This window comes from Mytilus trossulus, chromosome 7, assembly GCF_036588685.1.
Source record: "Mytilus trossulus isolate FHL-02 chromosome 7, PNRI_Mtr1.1.1.hap1, whole genome shotgun sequence".
Lineage (NCBI taxonomy): Eukaryota > Metazoa > Mollusca > Bivalvia > Mytilida > Mytilidae > Mytilus > Mytilus trossulus.
Window position 1 is genome coordinate 58,597,776 of NC_086379.1, and position 22,173 is coordinate 58,619,948.

The following is a 22,173-nucleotide window of genomic DNA, read 5'->3' on the forward strand; positions in this document are numbered from 1 at the left end:
TTCCCTAACCTTCGGTTCTTACCTCAATGTTTCATTATATATTATATACAGACAAGACTGTGAGTGAAGCAAAGCATGCAGTCATATTCCAATTTGAATATAAACACCGTCTATATATAATATATGTATTTGTTTACATAAATTTCAATTGATACATTTTAAAATAGATGTTACTATGGGTAATATGTATTTCCATGGTAACTATTTAGGTCAGCAACTATTAACGATGGTAATTTGGAGTAAGCTTATGCTTTAATGTATTTTTTTATCAAGTATGGACCAATTCAGTACATTTAAGCTCTAAAACTGCAAAATTCTGGAAATAATAACTCCGTTTCCAAGGAACAAATCGGTTGCTATGGAGATAAAACTAAGAAAAGTCCCAAGCTTTTTTCTATTTAATTTGGTAAAGTAGTATCCAAACTTCATTACTAAAGTGCTAACTATGCTATACACAGTTGCTCTTTTCTGAAAATCACCACAGAAAATTTGATAATTTCGCAAAAATCCCAAATTCAGAAAAGTTGAAAATATGCATTTTTTGGCAAAATTTTTCAAAAAAATTACAAATTTGGTTTACATGCAATCTAAACTAAAATGATGTTAAAACCAAGTTGTATCAACGTTACATATAAAAATTAATGAAAAATGCTTGATTCTATTTCTAATCAGGCTCTGAATTATATTGATTTAGCTGATTTTTGGAAGATTTTACCATGCTTCACAACCAAAAAATAGAGTGTCCGTTACCATGGCAACCACTTGTATTTTCCCACTCATATTTATTTTTTGAGCAGTATTCAGTTACTGCTTCTTCTAGGCCATTTAAAGATAAAATCTGAAACCCTCATAAATCACATGTATATGGCACCCTGCCTGGTTCTTACGAAGAGCTGTACTTAAGATATCTTTATATTGATAAAGACAGCTGTCAGTTGTTAAAGACTGTAAGTTGCTCTCTTGTTGTATTTTGTTGTTGTACTGCTGTCTGGTTAACACATCTCATTTCATTCATCTCATAGTGGGCATTTTAATAGGCCATCTTCATACTTCATTTCTGTAAACAGATTACGTTTCGTGACAGACATTAATCTGAACCTATTGTTAAATATAAAAAAATTAATTCCTATTAAGCACAAGTACAGCTGACTTACTAAAGATAGTCCACCAATTGACGTCAGCGGAAATAAGACACGGTATTTTCATATAAATTTTTAGCTTAAAAGTAAAATTTATTGGATCATTATGAAGGTAAATGATGAAATTATTATCGATGGAGGTCATTAGAAAACATGAAAACGGAACCGCTAGCTTCATTAATATTTTTTTATTTATATAACTTGTTAACACAATCATCCACTGATGATGGCTTTACCGTTATTCAAATAACTTGTTCCTTGTGATATAATGTCGTGTAGGATACATGATGATGATTGAAGTCACCTTTTCCCAAACAAAACCAAGAATGCTTTAGTCTGGTAATTGGAAATCAATATTTTTCATCGCGATTTCTCGAAATCTTAACCATAGAATCACCTGATAAACTATGTAACAGCGCATGTTGAAAACGAGGTGACACAATTAACTTAAATGACGAAGGAATATTAATAAATATAGGAAGATGTGTTATGCGTGCCAATAAGACAATACCCGTATGAGTTATATATTTGCTGACAAATATTTTTCATGCACACGTCTTGGTACAACATGTTTTGTATTTAAATTGTTAAGCGGTTAAAGAACTGAATAAGAAATGCGACTAGTTGAAGTAAGTTATGATATCATGCAACCTGTATGATCTGGCTGTATTGATCATGTTATGTTGTTTCAACAGCAGGTGCGCTTCAATAAAAAATCAAAATGTCAAGATACAAAGGACAACACAAGACAGAATCAACACAAAACAAGAAAACGGAAAAGCTGATAACAAAGTCATGCACCAGTATAAACAGCAGACAACTTTTGACATCTTCTGTCTAGAAATAACTTAACTTAAAATTATATCTGCTTTTACAACTTATCCCAAGAGGATTGGATCAGTTTAACTTTACAAATACATAATTATGATAAATATGGAACATTAGCCTGATGACAGAACAAGATAAATGTACATTGGATATTTTCATTCTATTCATAGACAATTTACTATCAAATGAACCCAGACTAATTAATATCCGGAACATTAGATAAACCGTGGTAGCGTCTAGGCATTATATTATATTGGTTTAATGCTAGGGAGGTGTCAAGTTTAACCTAATGGACGATACCTAACAACTTTAAACAATTATCCGGAGATCACGTAACTATTTTAAGTGTATCTAAACAGTAGTTGTCGCATCGAAGTATTGGTTTAAAGTAACAAATGGGACAAGCAACACCTATGGAATCGAATTTTATTCTCATCTGAGATTTTGTTACAAAATGTTTGGGTTTTTCGTACAAAAGCATTCTCATGGCTACGCTAAAGCCGGCACAATAGTGGCAAAGATCACTGTTTATCATGGACAGCACTTAAACAATAATAATACAAAGACAAAAATATGTTGTTAGTGTGAATTAAGTTTCTCCATTGCTTGAAACGACCTGAGTTTATTGGTCTTTTATTAACATACTCTTTAATGTATATGTAAATCGCATTTTTCAAGGAAAAGTATGTTATTTATGAAAACGTCGAATGCTTGAAGCAAATGATTATTTTGTTTGCTGTGCACATGCTGATTTTGTGGCATGGATGGGTACCCTGCATCTTTTGTACTTCTATGTAATTCAATAGTTTAAATCTGCATATTGACTGGCAACACATGATATGTCCTTTCTTTTCAATTATTACAATATGAACGATTTATAAAGCAAAACACAGTATATGTAGAGGGGCAGTCATTTTAGTAAACCTTGGTTTACTTAAACACTGATTGCGATCGTCTGTCTTACTTGATTAGTGTTTTAAACAATTTATAATTCAATTTCATCGGGGTTCTTGGACATTTTCGGAAGACGTAAGCCGTGTATTTAGAATGAAAGAAAGAGTGCATTGTATGATTATTAAGTAAGGTATTGTTAAATGACACAATGCAGGAAGATGTTTTCAGGAAACGTATGGATATAATTTAGGAAAGTAACTATTCGAAACACTTTTTGTGTACAGAAAGAGTAAAAAATAATTTTGAAACAGTACTTTCCATATATCTCTCTAAGTAAGGGCATAAAAAAGATGCTACCAACGAAGTAGGCATTTCTGGCCCGTAGTATAATGTAAAAGTAAATTTCAAGAGCAGTAAAAGTCATGTCGTTGAGCACAAAACTTGTTGCCACCATTTTGCCCTAAACCGCCATGTACCAAGTCATGAATATGGCAGCTGATGCGTTTCATTTTAATCGAGTTATGATAACTGAACAGCGGTGTACTATTATTGCCTTTATTTGAAAACCTTTTAAACGTGTAATGGATTCTTTATTCAAATGTCTCAACTATACATTTACATGTAGTTGAATGTAAATATTAGTAAAATCACCTTCAAAAGGATAATAATTATATAACATTATTTAACATCGCAAACCTATTAAGCATCAATATAAATCAAACAAACATAGGCTGCATGAAACACGGAGACAAATGGTCTCAAATAATTCAAAGTGAAAGTTTTAGAAGAATTTTTATTAATGATAAGAGAAACTCAAAGCTTTATTTATACAGGGTTTAGTTTAAATTTGTATGGTTGCTTCTATTGAAAAAGAAAATTAAAATTTCTATCAATGATAAGAGACACCCAAAGCTTTATTCGTAAAAGAATTGGTTTAAATTGTATGGTTGCTACCATTGAAAAAGAAAGTTAAGTGAATCTTTTCAACAGATAAAGGACACAAATTGACTTTTAAGGCAGTTGAAATGAGAAATATGCAATTCGAGATGCAGCTTTGTCATAATTTTAATTGTCGATAAATGGTGAAATCAATCATCTATAATAAACCTGGATGAAATGTTATCATATCATAGAAACCCGTATTATATTCTATGATATTCTTAGAAGGTTATAAAAGGTATTTATTATTTTAGTCTGGGATCATAAGTTTAAACGCTTCCACAGTTTATTTCAAACACAAAGACAACTGAAAGGTTTTACAAATCGACCTGTTGTTTATATTCGTACGGTTTAATAACTGTTATGGTTATAAGTATCAACATCAAAGCGTCTTCTGAATAGGCTTAAAATAAAGGTACTTGTTTTGGCAGTTGACAATGTTTTTAAAACAATACTTTTATTGGCCTTTTCAAGTGCAAAACTGTACATGAGTATAGTGACTGAATGATTCATAGACCAATACTGACATATTGTCGTTTTTGACTGATAATTCTTTTGGTTCGTGGGGTCTATTCGCTGTTAATGAAATGAAAGAAAAGAAAATATTTGTGTGATGGTTAATTAAAGTTCACTTGGAATTTGATAAGCATTTTCCCCAGTTCATTTAAACATTTTTTTTGCAGGAATGAAAAATATAAGAAAAGCAAAATTCAGTTAAGTTTTTATCATTCTGAGATAATTTTATTCACTTTCTGGTTAAAATTGAGAACATAATTTTGACTATAAACTCACATTTACTTAAACCATATGATATATTTTCGATTCACACAAAGTGTTGATAAGTTTCTGTAATGTGATTCAAGATATTTTTTTTTTATCTTTTTCAGTTGATGCTATAGACTGCTATGTGTGCACATCGCTAGATAAAGATAATAAACTATGCATGGACGGATTTAAGAAGAATCTAGCAACATCAATCTATATATCTCGAAAATGTGACTTCGATTTTTTCAAGGCTACTCACTGTATAAAGCTCAAAGGAGTGAGAGGTATTTTACTTTTTTTTTACCAATTGAGGCAAAAACTGAAATTATTGAAATTGTATAATTTATATTTCTCAAGATCAAATTTACTTGATCAATGCCCATCAAGTGAAAGAGAATTTACGTTATAAAAGGCCAGTGTTGAAGACTCGCTTTCCTGTCTAAGGCGTATAACGTCCACTTCCTTCTTTATTAAGACAAATAACATTACAACCCATTTACTAAACTGACTATATTATTATAAAAACAAAATTATATCCGTAAGGAATTGACATAACAGCAATGCATCACGGTACCTCTCATTATTGTTCAATAAGAAGAAACAGCGTGGGATAAATGAAGGTTTGATATTACATATTTTAATGGCTCAACATATGCATAGCGAAACTGAAATAAGGATATAAACAAATATAAAAAAAGTAGTTGGTTGAATGGTAAATGGCCACGCTATTTAATAAATATGGTTTTATTCATTGTACGAGAAAGCTTTTGGTCTGTTATTTAACAGCAGAAAGTGTATTTATTACATCTTTGCATTTAACTAAAAACGAGACTACTTTAATTTGCATAAAAACTTCGCTGTATTATGCATCGTATTTTAGATTTTTCTCCCTGACGTTTCTAGGTCTGAATAAGATATAAAATAAACATAAATATGGACGTTTTTTTTTACTTTTTCTTTTAATATACATGTTACGTTACTGCAGAAGAAACACAATGGAAATAACAATACTTTATCTTAAAATCGCAAATTGCAGATTTGTAATAAATAAAAGAAAATGATAAATACAAACACTTACGTTCATGAGACAACAATTAACAACACAATATACCAAAAGTCATGTGAGCGGTTGATTGATAAGGTTCCTGACTGGGGACACACATATGATTAATTTTTTGTTTGAGCTATTTGGTTGCTCTCACTATTTTTAATCTGAATAAGTGAAATAATATAGGGTTCATAAATGAAAGTACACAATATATCTGTAAAAAAATCCATTGAATCAATAATAGCAGCATATTAGGAAACAAAACAAAAAAAAACCACAAAAAACACAATACAAACAATATTTCGTATCAAATAATACCACCAGCTAAATAAAAGAAACCACATGGGTTAAGTATTGTAATTTTAATACATGGTACTCATTTTATTCGTTTTCATTCATTCGAAATGTAATGAGTAAAAATCAAGTTACATTTACAGATTAAAAAAAAAAAACCTCCCAAAATGACCCCAATTTCACCCCACCCGATAAACCAACTATCAATTTTTAATGTCTTTTGAGAGGGAATTCAGTTCCTAATTGTTAATGAGAGTTTGATATTTTGCATTTCACCAATAATTGCAGAGAACATGTTTTGAAAAGAACAAATGACCTGTTATTCCTTTGAAAATCTATACAATCTAACCAATTATTTTATGTTCCTTATAGATTGTATTCAGTGTAGTGGTTTGCTTCATAACTCATAACATTGTCGATCAAGATATCATGTTGTCATTTACAGTAACAAAAGTAATGTCAAATAATTAATAAGAAAGTTAATGATTTATGAAATATAAGGAATGATATTATTTAATCCGTATCAGTCACACTGGTATCAACATCTTGTTTAACCGATTTATATCTGTTATATAACTTCTTCATGAAGAAGTGCTATACCAAACCGATCTTCACTTTAATGAACAAATGACGTCACTAATTAGACATGTGTTTACTGGCAGATTTTATGATTTGCAAAGTAACTTTCTTAATGAAGGAAGAAGTTATTCAAGTCTAAATTAGTGTTGTCGTTATACCTCATCGCAAACAGTGGTCACAAAAGCAATTAAATGAGTTATAAAACTTAAACTTGTAAACGTTAATATGGTTACAGTATGGTAACAATTTTAAATTGGCTCTCTTAAGTACTGAAATACAAATATAAACAAGACCAATATTATGTGTTGACGGACGGTATTCCAGTATAATCGCACTTGATTGAGTTGTTCCTGATTTTGATTTTTCTTTTTGTTCTGTGAATTAAAGTGAAAACACAATTAAACATAAAGTATGTATATCTGCACAGCTTAAATTTCATCTTAACTTTTTTTTAAGTCAAAAACATCTGAGGTCAAATTAGATAGTCAAATGTATTGCTAATATAACTGTTTGTTTGTTTGATGTGATGTATTTGTTGTATATTCGTGAAAATAATAAAAATTAAAATACAAATAAAAACAAAACAAACAAAAACAAAACAAAACAAAACAAAAAAAAACATCTGAGGTCTGCATTGCGCTTTAAGTCTTTGATCGAAATTATACATTTAATAAATTTTATACGCATATATATACATGCATCTATATAAAGTTCGCGAATAGTAATCTCTCATTTATTGTTTAGAGTTTCTTCAGAAAAAAACCCAAGATAGACAACGTAGTTAATACCAAATCGTTAATATGGTGTAAATATATTTCAGTCAAGTTGGACAAGTGGTCTATAGCGCTGGATATCAATAGCACGAGTTCCTATCTCGACGAGAGAAAACCAAAATAAGCTTCAGCAAATTTGTAGATTTTACTTTGTTGTGCTGATATTTAGAACAATTATATCAGAATGTTTGTGGCACAACATCGTAGCCACTAGTTAACATTTTTTTTTCTGTGACGTATTAAATTTATATTCAGATCCATTTTGTTACATCTTGTGATCAATTTTATTTGGCAATCGTCAATGGCATTCAGCAGGGTTAAAGAACATCAGTTGTTCGGCCTGTTAGTCAAATGCGTTTTGTTTAAATATAATTTTTCACGTTTTTGGTCTTTTGGAAAATGTTGTTTGTGCTGTTTTTAGATCCTTCTACAACGAAATTTGTTTGACATGCACACGTATAAAAATTGCGGTTTTTATCCAACGCAATCATAGGTTTGAACGTAGTTTTCAATTTAGACTCGTTTATATTTTTTGTTTGGGCATGTATCATATTTTCCCTCCGGTTTATATGATCCGTTCATCCTATATTGTCTCTTAAAATTCAAGAGTCAATCTTAAATTGAAAGTAAATTATATGGCCTTCCAAATACCGTTTCGATCCCTAACATCACTGAAGAGACATATATTGTCGAAATCTAGATCTGGTGTACTAAAGAAATATTGGCACCGAATGTTTGTGGCACAACATCGTAGCCATTAGTTACCATTTTTTTTTCTGTGACGTATTAAATTTATATTCAGATCCATTTTGTTACATCTTGTGATCAATTTTATTTGGCAATCGTCAATGGCAGTCAGCAGGGTTAAAGAACATCAGTTGTTCGGCCTGTTAGTCAAATGCGTTTTGTTTAAATATACTTTCTCACGTTTTTGGTCTTTTGGAAAATGTTGTTTGTGCTGTTTTTAGATCCTTCTACAACGAAATTTGTTTGACATGCACACGTATAAAAATTGCGGTTTTTATCCAACGCAATCATAGGTTTGAACGTAGTTTTCAATTTAGACTCGTTTATATTTTTTGTTTGGGCATGTATCATATTTTCCCTCCGGTTTATATGATCCGTTCATCCTATATTGTCTCTTAAAATTCAAGAGTCAATCTTAAATTGAAAGTAAATTATATGGCCTTCCAAATACCGTTTCGATCCCTAACATCACTGAAGAGACATATATTGTCGAAATCTAGATCTGGTGTACTAAAGAAATATTGGCACCGAATGTTTGTGGCACAACATCGTAGCCACTAGTTACCATTTTTTTTTCTGTGACGTATTAAATTTATATTCAGATCCGTTTTGTTACATCTTGTGATCAATTTTATTTGGCAATCGTCAATGGCAGTCAGCAGGGTTAAAGAACATCAGTTGTTCGGCCTGTTAGTCAAATGCGTTTTGTTTAAATATACTTTCTCACGTTTTTGGTCTTTTGGAAAATGTTGTTTGTGCTGTTTTTAGATCCTTCTACAACGAAATTTGTTTGACATGCACACGTATAAAAATTGCGGTTTTTATCCAACGCAATCATAGGTTTGAACGTAGTTTTTAATTTAGTTTAGTTTAAACATATTTATTTACAGTGGATTGGGAAACAAGTTTTGCAACTTATATTAATCCCTTTCCACTTTGCGGGTGCGAGTGCTGCCTTGTAGCGGCATTAGCCTACTCTTTTTCGAAATCTACAAGGGTGTCTTTAACGTGCAAGAGATATGGCTCTCTCTTAACACGGGTCAGCCATTTATCGTCCCCGTCCGACGGACTATCATCGTTTCCTCAAGACCATACTCGCGAATGGTGTCAAGGGAGAGCCGAAAATTGAGTTCCTGAAATTTTCATCCCAAACGGGAATCGAATTTAGACTCGTTTATATATATATATATATATATATACAACTCGTCTAAACATCAACCCAACAATGTTAGATCTGTAAATTTGCTTTCGCAAATTTCTGGTTCTTCCCTCGCTGGGATTCGAACCCATGCTTCTGTGATATCGTGACACCAAATCGCCTGCACTGCAGCCGTCCCGCTAGACCACACGACCACCTGGGCTCTCAAAAAAAGAGCTTTCGGTGGGCATGTGTTACCTTTCCACGTCAGTTTTAATCTAGCGGCGTACTACAGTACATGATATATAAGGCATGAAGATGTTATTGTTACAGATCAGCTAAATTATCTATAGTAAAGGATCCTACAAATTAATGTAAGATACAGTCACAGAAAATAATTATATTCATAAGTACGTCTGAGTCAGTGACAACCCTACAACAGATGTATCCATCGGATCGCCATCAATGATGGTGATACATGGCTGTGTACATAATGTATATACAACTCGTCTAAACATCAACCCAACAATGTTAGATCTGTAAATTTGCTTAATATATATATAAGAATAAATTGTATGCAGTATACGTCAATGAAACAATCGCATGAACAACTAAATTAATAGGGAGGTGTATATAAAACACACATACATATATATAGCGCCTAGAAAATCAATCTAAAAATGTAAGAGAATTACATTTCCAACTGAGACTAGAACCTGTACTTTCTCCCTAAATTAATGACAAAGCCGACTACAACTGACGATAATCAGCGTTTGTTTCTAGAGATGTTATCTTTTTGTAGTTATTGAAAAGACATGACGATTACAACAACATATAAAGCATTTTATAAGTGTACAGGAATGATCATCTACTCATTTCATTGGTATAAATGAATGCTTCTCTAAGCATTGCATTTTCCGGACATTTGGATTTTTCATTATTTCCCAAGAACAACCGATGCAAATAAACTTTTAAGCTAACAAGCACGATTGAAAATCAATGTATAGCTAGATCTTTTTTCCTGAAGAATTTCTGTGCAGGTTTATCGATTGTTCTACTAAATCAATTCATTAGAGCATTACGTCTTACGGCAGGCTGTATGTTAAAGTAATCTCATTTAATTTGAATCCGATCACTTGATTTCAATGAAGCGGTGTGCTGTTATATCGCATCTCCGTTCAGTGTCAGGAAAAATGGTTAATCCAGGAATATTGATTCACAGATGTTGTCATACAGGTGCATCATCAGATTGAAAAAATCTCTACAGGTTTTCATTTTAATGATTGCAAACATTTTTTTCAAAGTAAAACCGTAACATTTAAATAGAATTATACCAAATATAACAGAAAATGTACATGTAATGTGTAAAGCTACAGTCAATGTTACGGTACTGTTATCTTATTTTATTATATCCCATAATTAAAATAACAGCTTTTACGAACTGTGGTAAAAATTTCATTCACAGTATTAGAGCCGTATTTGACAAACGTGCAACGTCTACAGGTAAATGCTTGTTGAGTTTTTAATCAGGTAACCTCTTTCCATGATCTTGATAACGACATAGCTCGGCAACAAATAAGAAAATGTATACCAAAGATTAACTATCTTACACACATGTCAAAGACATACACCCATATAAAAACAGTCATTTGATTAATAAACTGAATTAATTGAAGTCATAATTTAAATTTCATAAGACTATACAGTAATCCAAACAAATGTGTAAAATATCTTATCAATTATATCTGTTTTGATATCTCGGTGGAAAACTAAATATCCATCTAGTAATTTGAATATTTCCAGTATGCATGATAAATACCACTCCATTAAAACAGATTCTACTATATCAGATAGATTTTAATTAGATGTTATGCAATGAGGTAATTTTCGATTGCAATAGGATTGTTGTTTCATTTTAAGATTGATTTCGTGAAATTAATCACCATTTAAACATTTCTATGATTTTGACATAACATGAAAAACCAATGTTTTTTATCAGCTTAAACCCATCAAGGTATTCATTCTTCATTTAAATACACCACCTCTCTCGACGTCTGTCAGAACTCTTTTTTTTGTCTTTTTTTTTGTCTTTTTCTTTTAACAACATATGTCAATGTATTCGATATCTTGATATATATATTTTAATGTATCTTTTGTATTTTTTATTCGAAGTATACATGTAGTTGGACATGCTATCAACAAAGTACGATACTCTGAATTATTTAGTTAGAGGGCTTCCTCTATATTGTGATTGATTATTCAAGGAAAACACTGATTATTTTATTTTCTGTCGGCTGTCCTTTTACAAAGTATGAGTCATAAAAATAGGGAACACCATTGAACAGACAAGAACAGTTTTCCTATAGTCTAATATATGATGAAAAATTATTCTCTAAACAGAAAATGTTTGTGATAATCAAATAAAATCAAGAAACTTTGATGATGACGGTGTCGGGATATTTTTGTTCTTGTCAATTTTTTCTAGTTCTAGTATAATGTGTCCTTTTCCAATGACAATTCAAAGTTGACAAAACCTCTACTATAGGGATTACGATACAGTTACTGGGGATGTAATGACGTTGCTCATGTAATGTTATTTTCGCGACGTCAAACTACGACATATGGGCAAAAGATGCATGTTTTTTGTAATTTTTCATGATTTAAACTGATTTAACTGATAAAACGAGTACATGAATCCTTCTTTTTAAAAATCATTAGAGTTGATTACATATGAAGATTATTAGTAACAATTTTAATGAAACATTGATTTTTTAAAAATTTAATAAATATAGCGCAAACAATGCCGTTATCAACCTAAAAACCAGAAACTTTGTTTCAAACATAATTATATCCGAAGAAATGTTGTACATATTAAGAGCGTGTTTATGTGAAGAAGATATTCATAGTGTTTCTACAAAAATCCGCTTGTGTTTAGCTGTTGAAGTAAAAAAGTAAGATGTGTCTATCCGTAGGATAGAAATGTGAAACACAAAGTAAAATTTCGAAATAAATGTTTAAAGGTTGACCTCTTTTTATCTCTTAAAGCAGTACATAAAGATTATGTTTTTTATTACATAATTGGATTATTTAGGTGAAAAATAGCTTGTATGCAATTTTTCTTATACAATTCAATATTGGCTCGAAACTGTATCGTATGCCCTCAACAAAAGACTTCATTTCTGAATCAGTTTTTATTATGAATAACAGATGGATGTCGGATAGACGTCAAAGAGAAAGTCGTCCAGCAAATCAAATAATAAAAATTCTTCAAAATTTGGATGGAACTTTAATCAGACCTTTGATTGTTATTGATTTTCGCTTTTTTTGGTGTCATTGGAGTAGTTGCTGAATTTCATGTAAATTTTCAATGACCTACGCCTGATTTTCCTAACTGAAAATGTCCCAAACAAAACCTTATGGTGTTACTTGTTTAAGCGGTTTAAAACGTCTCGATCATGTGTCCGCTACATTACTTGTAGATGACATTATTTTTTTTAGTTCAGATCGTCGTTCAGATATTTCATAATCATTTGTTGTTAATTGTACATTCCTGCACATTTGAGGATGATACTTTCATTCAAACATTTAAAATTTAGTTATACAAACATGTAATCTTCTGTCTTTTGTTTGGAAGTATAGACGGTAACTCCGGTTTGAAGTATTGATTCGTTGATCTTTGATTTCAGAATATAATCATTTGTCTTGATTTGAAGTCAACACTTTTGAGAAATCCCATTATCGTTGTCAATCACACTAAAGACAATCTTTTAAATCTTCAAAAATAACATTATATTGCAGTCAATGATAAATTGGATAGGGGACGTGCAAAATTATTGTAAAAATGTAGGTTTTCATTAAAACAGTTTTCAGGCAGATCACAAAATTTTATCTCAACTTTCAGTTATTTGCTGAGATTAGAATACAAAAAAAAAAGATTGATCACTAGAATGAACACGTCAAAAGCAATAAACTATAAAATTGCCAAATCCTAATCAAGTGAAAGGTCTCGATTGTCAAGTGGTCAAATAATTAATACTTTGACGTCTATTACAAACATCTATTTGTATAAATATGTCTTCAGCCTACCATTGTCATATTTTGAGATCTTGTTGGGCTCAGATTGTTGCAAAACGAACTTGATTTACGAGCATGCGATAAATATGTACGAAGGAGAAATGACGTTTAACCCCGTCAATTAAACGTTTTCAGTAACACTCAAATGTTTTATATTTGTTTTACATGATCGTTGTTTGTCCATCGTATGGGATAAAACTAAGACTACATCCGCTAACAGTTTGATGTTTTTACTGACAAAGAAACCTTTTATAATAAACTCAACATAGAACCCAGGCTCAAAGTTGTATGCTCCTTGCGGGTGTTTCGTGAACAAAAGACTCATAAAAGAGGGACGAGAGATACCAGAGGGGGAGTCAAACTCATAGATTGAAAATAAACTGAAAACGTTCTCGAGCATTGAAGACCTAAAATAGGAACTTTCCATTTCTATGAAAATGAACGTAGCAGCACCGTCTGCATATGGAGGTTTTATCTCCCAGTTGTATGTTGTAATCTTTATCTTTTAATGTACATAATTGCATCCGTTGTAATATGTTGAAAGAAAAACACAATAACATTTTTTTTTTTTTTAAAACGATGAAATTGCGAATGATAATAACAAATACTTGATTGAGAGCAAATGAATACGATACGGTAGTCTTACTGAATTGTGAAGCTATTCTGAGCAAATGTTTTTTTTTATAGATGTGTCCTCATTCTTTAAGTTAAGAATAATTTTATTTTCGACGTACGAGCTGTTTGTTGGCTTTTATCAATTAGATTATACTATTGCTGCCGACTTCTATAATTGAAACACAATAAATTGTTTCAGTAAGTGGCTGACGGTATATTTGTCCTCACTTTTCCCGAAACACTTCCGTAGAGACTTAGAAAAATCTTATTTTATGAGCTGACGTCCCATTTGTATGGATCAGTAAATTAATGCGATCTAGCACGCTAATACATATAACAAGGAGTGGTTGTTTAAAATCAGACTTATTTCTGCTGTAAAAAGTTGTGCAAGATCCGAGATACTATAATTATGTTATTTATTGTAATTTAGAATTAGAAAATCTTGGTAAAAAAAATGTACTGAACTCCAAATTGATTGTGCTAAATGATTATCCTTTTTAACATTATATGTTAATTCACGTTTGTACTGAGCCAGGAACATAACAGTTGTATAACATCCATTCTGATAGTTGATAAGAGTTGTAATAGACTTTCTCTAACTTTTAAGTAAAAACTGTTTCACTGTTTAGAAATAAAAAAACTATGCGTCAGCGATGCATTCTGCTAAGCCTGATGAAGCATAATATAAATAGAATAATTGTCACGGGTACGGAAAGTAAGTTGCTTTTATACTGCGAGATAAGTACAGCTAGTATAAATATTATATAAACGTAATGTATCGTTCATGACTTGTTAAAGAATAAAATATACAAGATAACATGTGTTTGAAATTCGTTCTAGCACACTACACTGTAGTGTAACTGTTTTAAAGTCCAATGCATAATTACTGAAATTGATAAAACAATGTATACTCCAGATGCAATATAGCTGCTTTAGATAATTTCTTTTCGCGAATCGAAATGACAGATGGATTTTTCAGTAGTATCACTTTTTTTTATACATTTAGTTAAAGGATATTTTGAGTATAATCAGAATTTAGTACTTCATTCATTCAATATTTTATCAATTCATATAACTTATTATTTTTATATTAGACATGTTGAACTGTTTAAAAGAAACATATTTTATCATTTAAATCAATGTGGCATTACATTGAATTTGATATTCAACATTTTTCACCGTTTATCGTAAAATAAGATTAAATTGCCGAATTGACTGTTTATGAAACATATCCTATTGAACTATCCATAATATCTAGGTTTCATTTAAGTGTTGCTCATCGGGCTATCACTCTCATAGACTATAAAAAACTAAGGATTTTCTACTCCAGGAATGGATTTTATTAGCTGGATTTTATCAAAATCTTTGGCCTTTGTTGAATCCTTTGTAAACGAAACACGCATCTGGCTTATAGTTCTTATATTTGCAATGAGTTTATTCGTCTTTCGGAATTGTAAGTTTTCTATAGTTTTCAAGTTTGTACTTTATTTGCCCGTTTCAACTATTTTGACTTGAGTGTCACGTCACTGCACGATGACAGTGATCAGCCTTGTGTAGGCAATACGTTCGACTGGCATACAATATTTTAGTGCTGGTATCAATGACGAGTTTATAGACGGTTTATATACACATTTATATTTTAATGATATCTTCATATGACGGAATAGAATACTATATCGAAAGATTTGAAAATATGCCGAGAACTCCAATTTATAATGACATTCAACTTTTTCTTTTGAATAACCTCAGCTCGACGTTATATTTTTGATGGAATATAAGATTAATAAGTTTTTGATCAAAATGGTATTCGATTGATTTTCTCATCTATGACATAAAACATACACCACCTTAAAGCTTTTAAAAGTTTTTTTTTTTTAATTTTATAACTATTTTCATTATCAAAAACATCATAAAAACTCTTAATGAATGTAGGAGATCCTTCATCACCTTTGACCTTTCTCTAAATAGTCTATATATGGCAGTAGTTAATGGATCATTCATAATATGCAATAGGTTTATAGGGAAAACCTTTTAACTAAAGTGAGCCTTTCTATTAAGTTCAAACGTGACGTCTGATATAATGATCCAGTCTTCGTATACACTTATCTTGTTATCCAAATTGACGAAAGACAGAAAATTGTAGCCTATAAGCAATTAATTTAAGAATCTGCATTATTAAACTATGTAATAATATCTTCACGATAGAAAATGGGATAATAAAGCTACGTACAAGTACTTGAGTTATCAAAAATTAAAATTTACCTTAAAAAACATCTGACAACTTTGCTCCTAAATAGTTTTGAAAGTTCTACCATGAAGAATGATCTGTCAGATAATCTAGAACAAATTTTGGCAGATCTACCCAAGAATTGATTCTAAAACAGTTTTAGACAAAAACAAATTCAGGAATACATCAACTGTAATTTCAATTCTGTGGAATTAATCAGCAAATTGAGCCGAATTATGTTTTATACGCAATTTATTTCAATGTATCAGTTACTAACTATAGTATTGATTTTAACTATAGAAAACTGTTCAATAATGTTATAAACACTGCAAAAGTTTTATGTTGGTTTCGAGAAACCATACAAAAGCTTTATCCGCAATAGAAATCGTTCTTTTGACGGCTTTCACATCTCAAAAGTGTCATTTCACTTCATAAATATTAAGTTATAAGATGAAAACTGACAATATGTTTTATAACGATCTTTTAAAAAAAATTGTTACAAATTTTCATTTATTATTTTCTGATGGTTAAACATTTAATCACCCTCCGCGGAAACATGAAACGTTGATGAATAGTGAAACAGAACACGAATCGGTGTAAAATTTTATTGTATTCTATTGTTCTATGAGGTTGCCGCTTTATTTCGTGTAAGTGTAAAAGAATATTTGATAAATTATATATTGAAATAATCGTTATAAAGGTAAAGTTTCAAATTTCAATATATTACTCTCTTCACTTCCTATTCAAGTAGCAGATATTTCGTAAATAGGAGTTGATTTCCAAAAAATATTCAAGAAGCTATGTAGTTGGTCAAATAAAGGCAACAGTAGTATACCGCTGTTCGAAACTAATAAATCGAGAGAAAAAAACAACAAATCCGGATTACAAACTAAGAAGGAAACGCATTAATTATTAAAAGAGAACAACGACACAACATTAACATGTAACACACACAGAAACGAACTAAGCATTAAACAAATCCGATGAGAATTACAATATAACAACAAAACTAAATACATGAAATTGGTATAGAAAAGTACGCTGAAATTTTGTCTCTATATAAATCTATTACTTCTTAAAAGAGAAAGTGGTTCCTTTAACTTTCGAGAAAAAAAAATAGACATGATTTGTAACTCATGTTGTAGAACAGTACTTGCTACTTGTATCAATTAAAAGGCAATTCAAAGTTATATTGCATAGAAATAAAAAAACAACAAAAAAAACAACATAATCACTGCAAAGACCAAATATGAACTTTGCTCATTGTTGAAGGCTATAGTTGTTAATTTCTGTGTCATTTGGCCTCTTGTGAAGAGTTTTCTCTTTGGCAATCATACCACATCTTCATTTTTATTTTATTTATACTTATAACATAAAGGAGATGTGGTTTAATTTGCCAATAAGACAACAATCCATCATAGACTACTATAAGCAACAGTGTATATGTATCGTACAGTCTTCAACATAGAGCACACTCGTACCGTATTTCTTGAATGTTACTCTGGCAAATCTTTGGCGATATTCAGAATGTACAGGAAATATATGCTCTAGAAATGTTTAGTCATTTGCACATATTCAGTTTAAGAGTATTCCTGATAACCTAACTATTGCTCATTTTCCCGAATTGAATCCTTAAACAAGTACTAAGTTGATGTGTTCTATGATTGATTGACTGATGTATCGTTTATTTGGTATGAAAATGGCACAGGATAACAACATATAAAACACAAACAAAAACAACAAGAAGGTGTCCCCTGTACACGAATGCCCCTTCCGCACTATCATTTTTCTATAATCAGTGGACCGTGAAAATGGAATAAAATCTTTAATTTGGCATTACAATGAGAAAGATCATATAATAGGGAACATCTTTACTAAGTTTCAAAAACTTCCTCGACCAAAAACTTTAACCTGAAGCTCAACGAACGAACTGACGGACGAACGGACGCACAAACAAGAAAACATAATGCCCATAAATGGGGCATACAAACAAATGAACTAAATATTAACAGAAAAGGCATCTATTATATATATATATACATTTGTGTTTACTATGCACTCGAAGAACCTTTTTATATGTATTATTCACTTAATTTGAATAATACATGTGACGTCCATGCAAGTGCATCATCGCTATATCTGTATTAATAAACCATCAAGCAATATAACGCTGCAAATGTAGCGATCTTTTAGGTCTGATGCTTACTAACGCTGTCGGGTCACATAATAAATCTGCATTGTGCCAGAGATGATTGAAAACAATTTTGATATCGATTTTCGTGCTTGATTTTTCCTGAATCTACCGCAATTACATATAACAATGGCTTTTCTTCATAAATAATGAGATTTCTTTACAATATTATAAGGCAGCCAAATATTGGTTGATTAGAAATTGAAAGGTTGTAGCACGTGTCACTGGTCTGCTATATATCTTCAGGAAATATCCTTTAGTAGGAATTAAGTCAGGATGGTAAACATTTGATGAATTGCAGTCGTATAATGGACATTTTCCAATATGGAAAAAAGAAGATTATTTTATAGAAGTTGAATAGGTTAACAGTATAAAGCAATCAGACTGATCAAAACGAGATTGCGGTTGCCGACTTCAATTGTTTTCCTGAAAGATATTTTGTTAATATGTAAAGCTGACAAAAGAATAATTTAGGTTTACTGTTCGTCTAATAAAACAGGACAGTCAAAGTGTTTAGGTAAAGATTGAAGATGAGACAAGTCTTTCAGGCGTCAGTGTCAGTTCCTAAACAAGTATTAATCTAATCACTAAACTATTTGGATATAAATAAAAAAATATAAGGGGTATAGGTCAACTATACAAATTAAAAACCCAACAATAGAAAACCATGGGATATAAAAAAAGAGGTAAATAAATGTTTCAATATAACACAAGTATACCATTTGATTTTTTGTTCTTCATCAGTCCGACTCACATGTTGAGAATGAATTTAACAAATACTAACAAATATATGTCGTCAAGTCCAAATTTGTTAAAAGAAAATAAGATTTAATCGAAGACGATCACTCGGATATTCAAGCATTTCTCTTTTAACCTCTATCAGAGGAATGATAAAAGCCACATAAAAGAACAGAAAATGAAACCTAGGGCAGAAAAAACACTTAATTCCGATTTAATATTGATTCGATAGACGATACATAATGGCTTTTACTGTAATAATGCCATGCAAAACAGAATAAAAATGCGCAATAATAAAGAGTACTAGAATAAAATTAAGATAACTGGATAATTTTAGTTTGTGCTAAATATCGTAAATGGAAAAGAAACTTACAATGTTGTTTCACTTCCACAGTATAACCCCTGTATCAATATTAATCTTAAGTTGCAACAATTTATTTCTATAACTGTTTGTCGATTACAACTAAAATTTACCTGCACAAAGTTTAAACATACTAGTACTAAATCATACACTCCAACCAGACGATACAGGAACCATTCTCCAAACCTCAACTTAACGAGAATGTATTAATTTCATCCTACACACACAGTCAGACAAAACAACATGAAGACCAACACAACCCTACAAATAACAAGGAAAATTCAAAACAGAAAGTTCCAAATGAGATGGCAAAATCAAAATGTCAAATAAAGGCAACATAAGTATACTGCTGTTCAAAAGACATAAATTGTTTGGGAGAAAACAAAATCAGGTAATTGTTGATAATACAATAACAATATTAACGCAATGATGTCATTACTATAAAAGCTTTCATGAAAAAAAAAGAAATGAAATTTGTGAAGAATTGATCCGAATATTATCACTAACGTAGGGAATCATTCGGTATTATAGTTCTAACCAGTGTAAAATTTACAAAGCACAGGTTAATCACATCCATGGTTTGTTTTTGTCGTTATTGAATCTTCGTGAATAAGTCCATTTAGAATCCTGTTATTATTACAGATCTTTGATAATCGCTGGTATGTTTGATCATTGCTATTCGTCGTTAATGAATACGAAAATAACCCTTAATGAAATGAGTGCTTCCGAAGGTCTTTTCTAGAATACTTTCATCATGAACGCTCAAGGTTAAGTTTATTAACTAAAAGACTTTTCTTGACTATGGTCGATTATATGGAAACTTATTAGTTTATAAAAATTATGAATATATTGACCTCGTAATGCATTGTTTTAAAATTATTTTTCTACTATAACTTGTATCTCTACTATAAAATAAACTCATCAAAGATACCAGGACAAAACCATATATACACGCCAGACGAGCGCCTCGTCAACAAAAGACTCACCAGCGACGCCCGAATCCCTTAAAGTACAAAAAAAAGCAAACAAAGTACGAGGTTGGAGAGCATTGCGACCTAAAATTCCTAAAAGTGTTGCCAAATACAGCTAAGGTAATCTATGCCTGAGGAAGAATGCCTTAGCATTTCAAAAAAATCAAAATTTTGTAAACAGTTATTTTATTAACGTCACAATTTCAATGATAATTCATGTCAACACAAAAAGTGCTGACTACTTGGATTGTGATACCCTCGGGGAAATAAATCTCCACCGGCAGTGGCATCGACCCAGTGGTTGTTAATAAACTTATCATTGATACCAGGACTAAATCTTAATATATGCACGTCAGACGCGCGCCAAAAATACACACCAGCGACACCCGAATCCCAAAAAGTTCTAAAAAAACAAACAAAGTACGAGGTTGAAGAGCATTGAGAACTAAAATTCCTGAAAGTGTTGCCAAAAACAGCTCACGTAATCTATGCCTGAGGTAGAATGCCTTAGTACAAATGTATTTCAAAAATTCAAAACTTTGTAAACTGTTAATTTATAAACGTAACAATATCAATGATAATTCATGTCAGTCCACGTGCTGACTACTGGACTATTGATACCCTCGGGGAAATAAATCTCCACCAGCATAAAACAATTTGTTAATATTGATTTAACAATCATACAGATTAATTAAAACAAGAACGCTAGTAAAAGAACTCTAAACATTCAGACAAATCATACGTCTACACGAAAATCCGCAAAACATGCCAGATTCTTTATCTTTATCTGCCTTATATTTTGTGTCCTCAATGCTCTTCAACTTTGTACTTGTTTGGCTTAATAAATATTTTGATATGAGCGTCACTGATTATTCTTATAGAGACGAGACGCGCGTCTGGCGTACTAAATTATAATCCGGGTACCTTTGATAACTATTGTACTTGTTTGGCTTTATAACTATTATGATCTGAGCGTCACTGATGAGTCTTATGTAGACCAAACGCGCGACTTGCGTATTAAATCATAATCCTGATACCTGTGATAACTAATTATACATTAAAGTTGTGTGTTGAATGAACATGATTATTTTGCATACTTCTTTCGTTCCCCAAAGCTTTATTGGAATATACAGTTCTATGCTTTCTTTGTTGATTGACAGCGAATGAATTTGTCAGGTTTTTTTTAAGGACCTTCCCTTTTTGAATTTTGCATTAAAGTTCCGTATTTTTGTTATACCTGTTTGTATTTGATAAAAAGCCGTATTATTTTCATTGAATCGTACATTTATATGCTAGAAAGACACATTTCTATTAGAGCCTCCTGTTTTTTGTTAGAAAAACATATTTTCCATAGCTAGTGTGACAGTTCTTTGTTTTTGTCTATTTTATTCTATAGCTTAGGAAAGTGAAAAATGAGTCTACCTTTCGCATTGTATTTATGAAAAATGGAATCCTTTTTTTTTCAGATAGATAATGGTTAATATAATACTGTCACCAAGCTGGTGTTTATTTATTATATTATTGCAGTAACAAGAGTTATGATTTCGATAAAATGAATTCCAAATCCCCAATCACCTCTTTCATTTCACACTCCTATGTCAATACATATTGTAAAGATAAATAGAATGCGCTGTAATTCGTCAATGGCTGTACTTAATTACGCTTTGTTAACCATGTCCGGAATTCTCTTTCATATCTGTCTGTAATCGTATTCATATTTGTCAAATTAGATATCCGACTCGACAGGAACTCGGAAACCTCTTGGGTATCGTTAGTAGGTGGTGAAAATGAAATGCATTACTGAATTGACTTTCGTGATAGATGTACATCCTTTCACCCCAGGAGGAAGTTC

The 22,173-nt window shown here is 31.2% G+C and overlaps 1 protein-coding gene across 1 annotated transcript in view; it reads left to right on the forward strand.

Moving 5' to 3' along the window:
- The window catches only part of LOC134725412 (uncharacterized), a 60,724-nt gene that overhangs the window by 30,480 nt on the left and 8,071 nt on the right, over window positions 1-22,173 (forward strand). Inside the window, exon 2 of the mRNA XM_063589215.1 lies at window positions 4,688-4,849. Within this exon, the coding sequence (XP_063445285.1) occupies window positions 4,688-4,849 (162 nt within the window). The remainder of the gene's footprint in view (window positions 1-4,687; window positions 4,850-22,173) is intronic.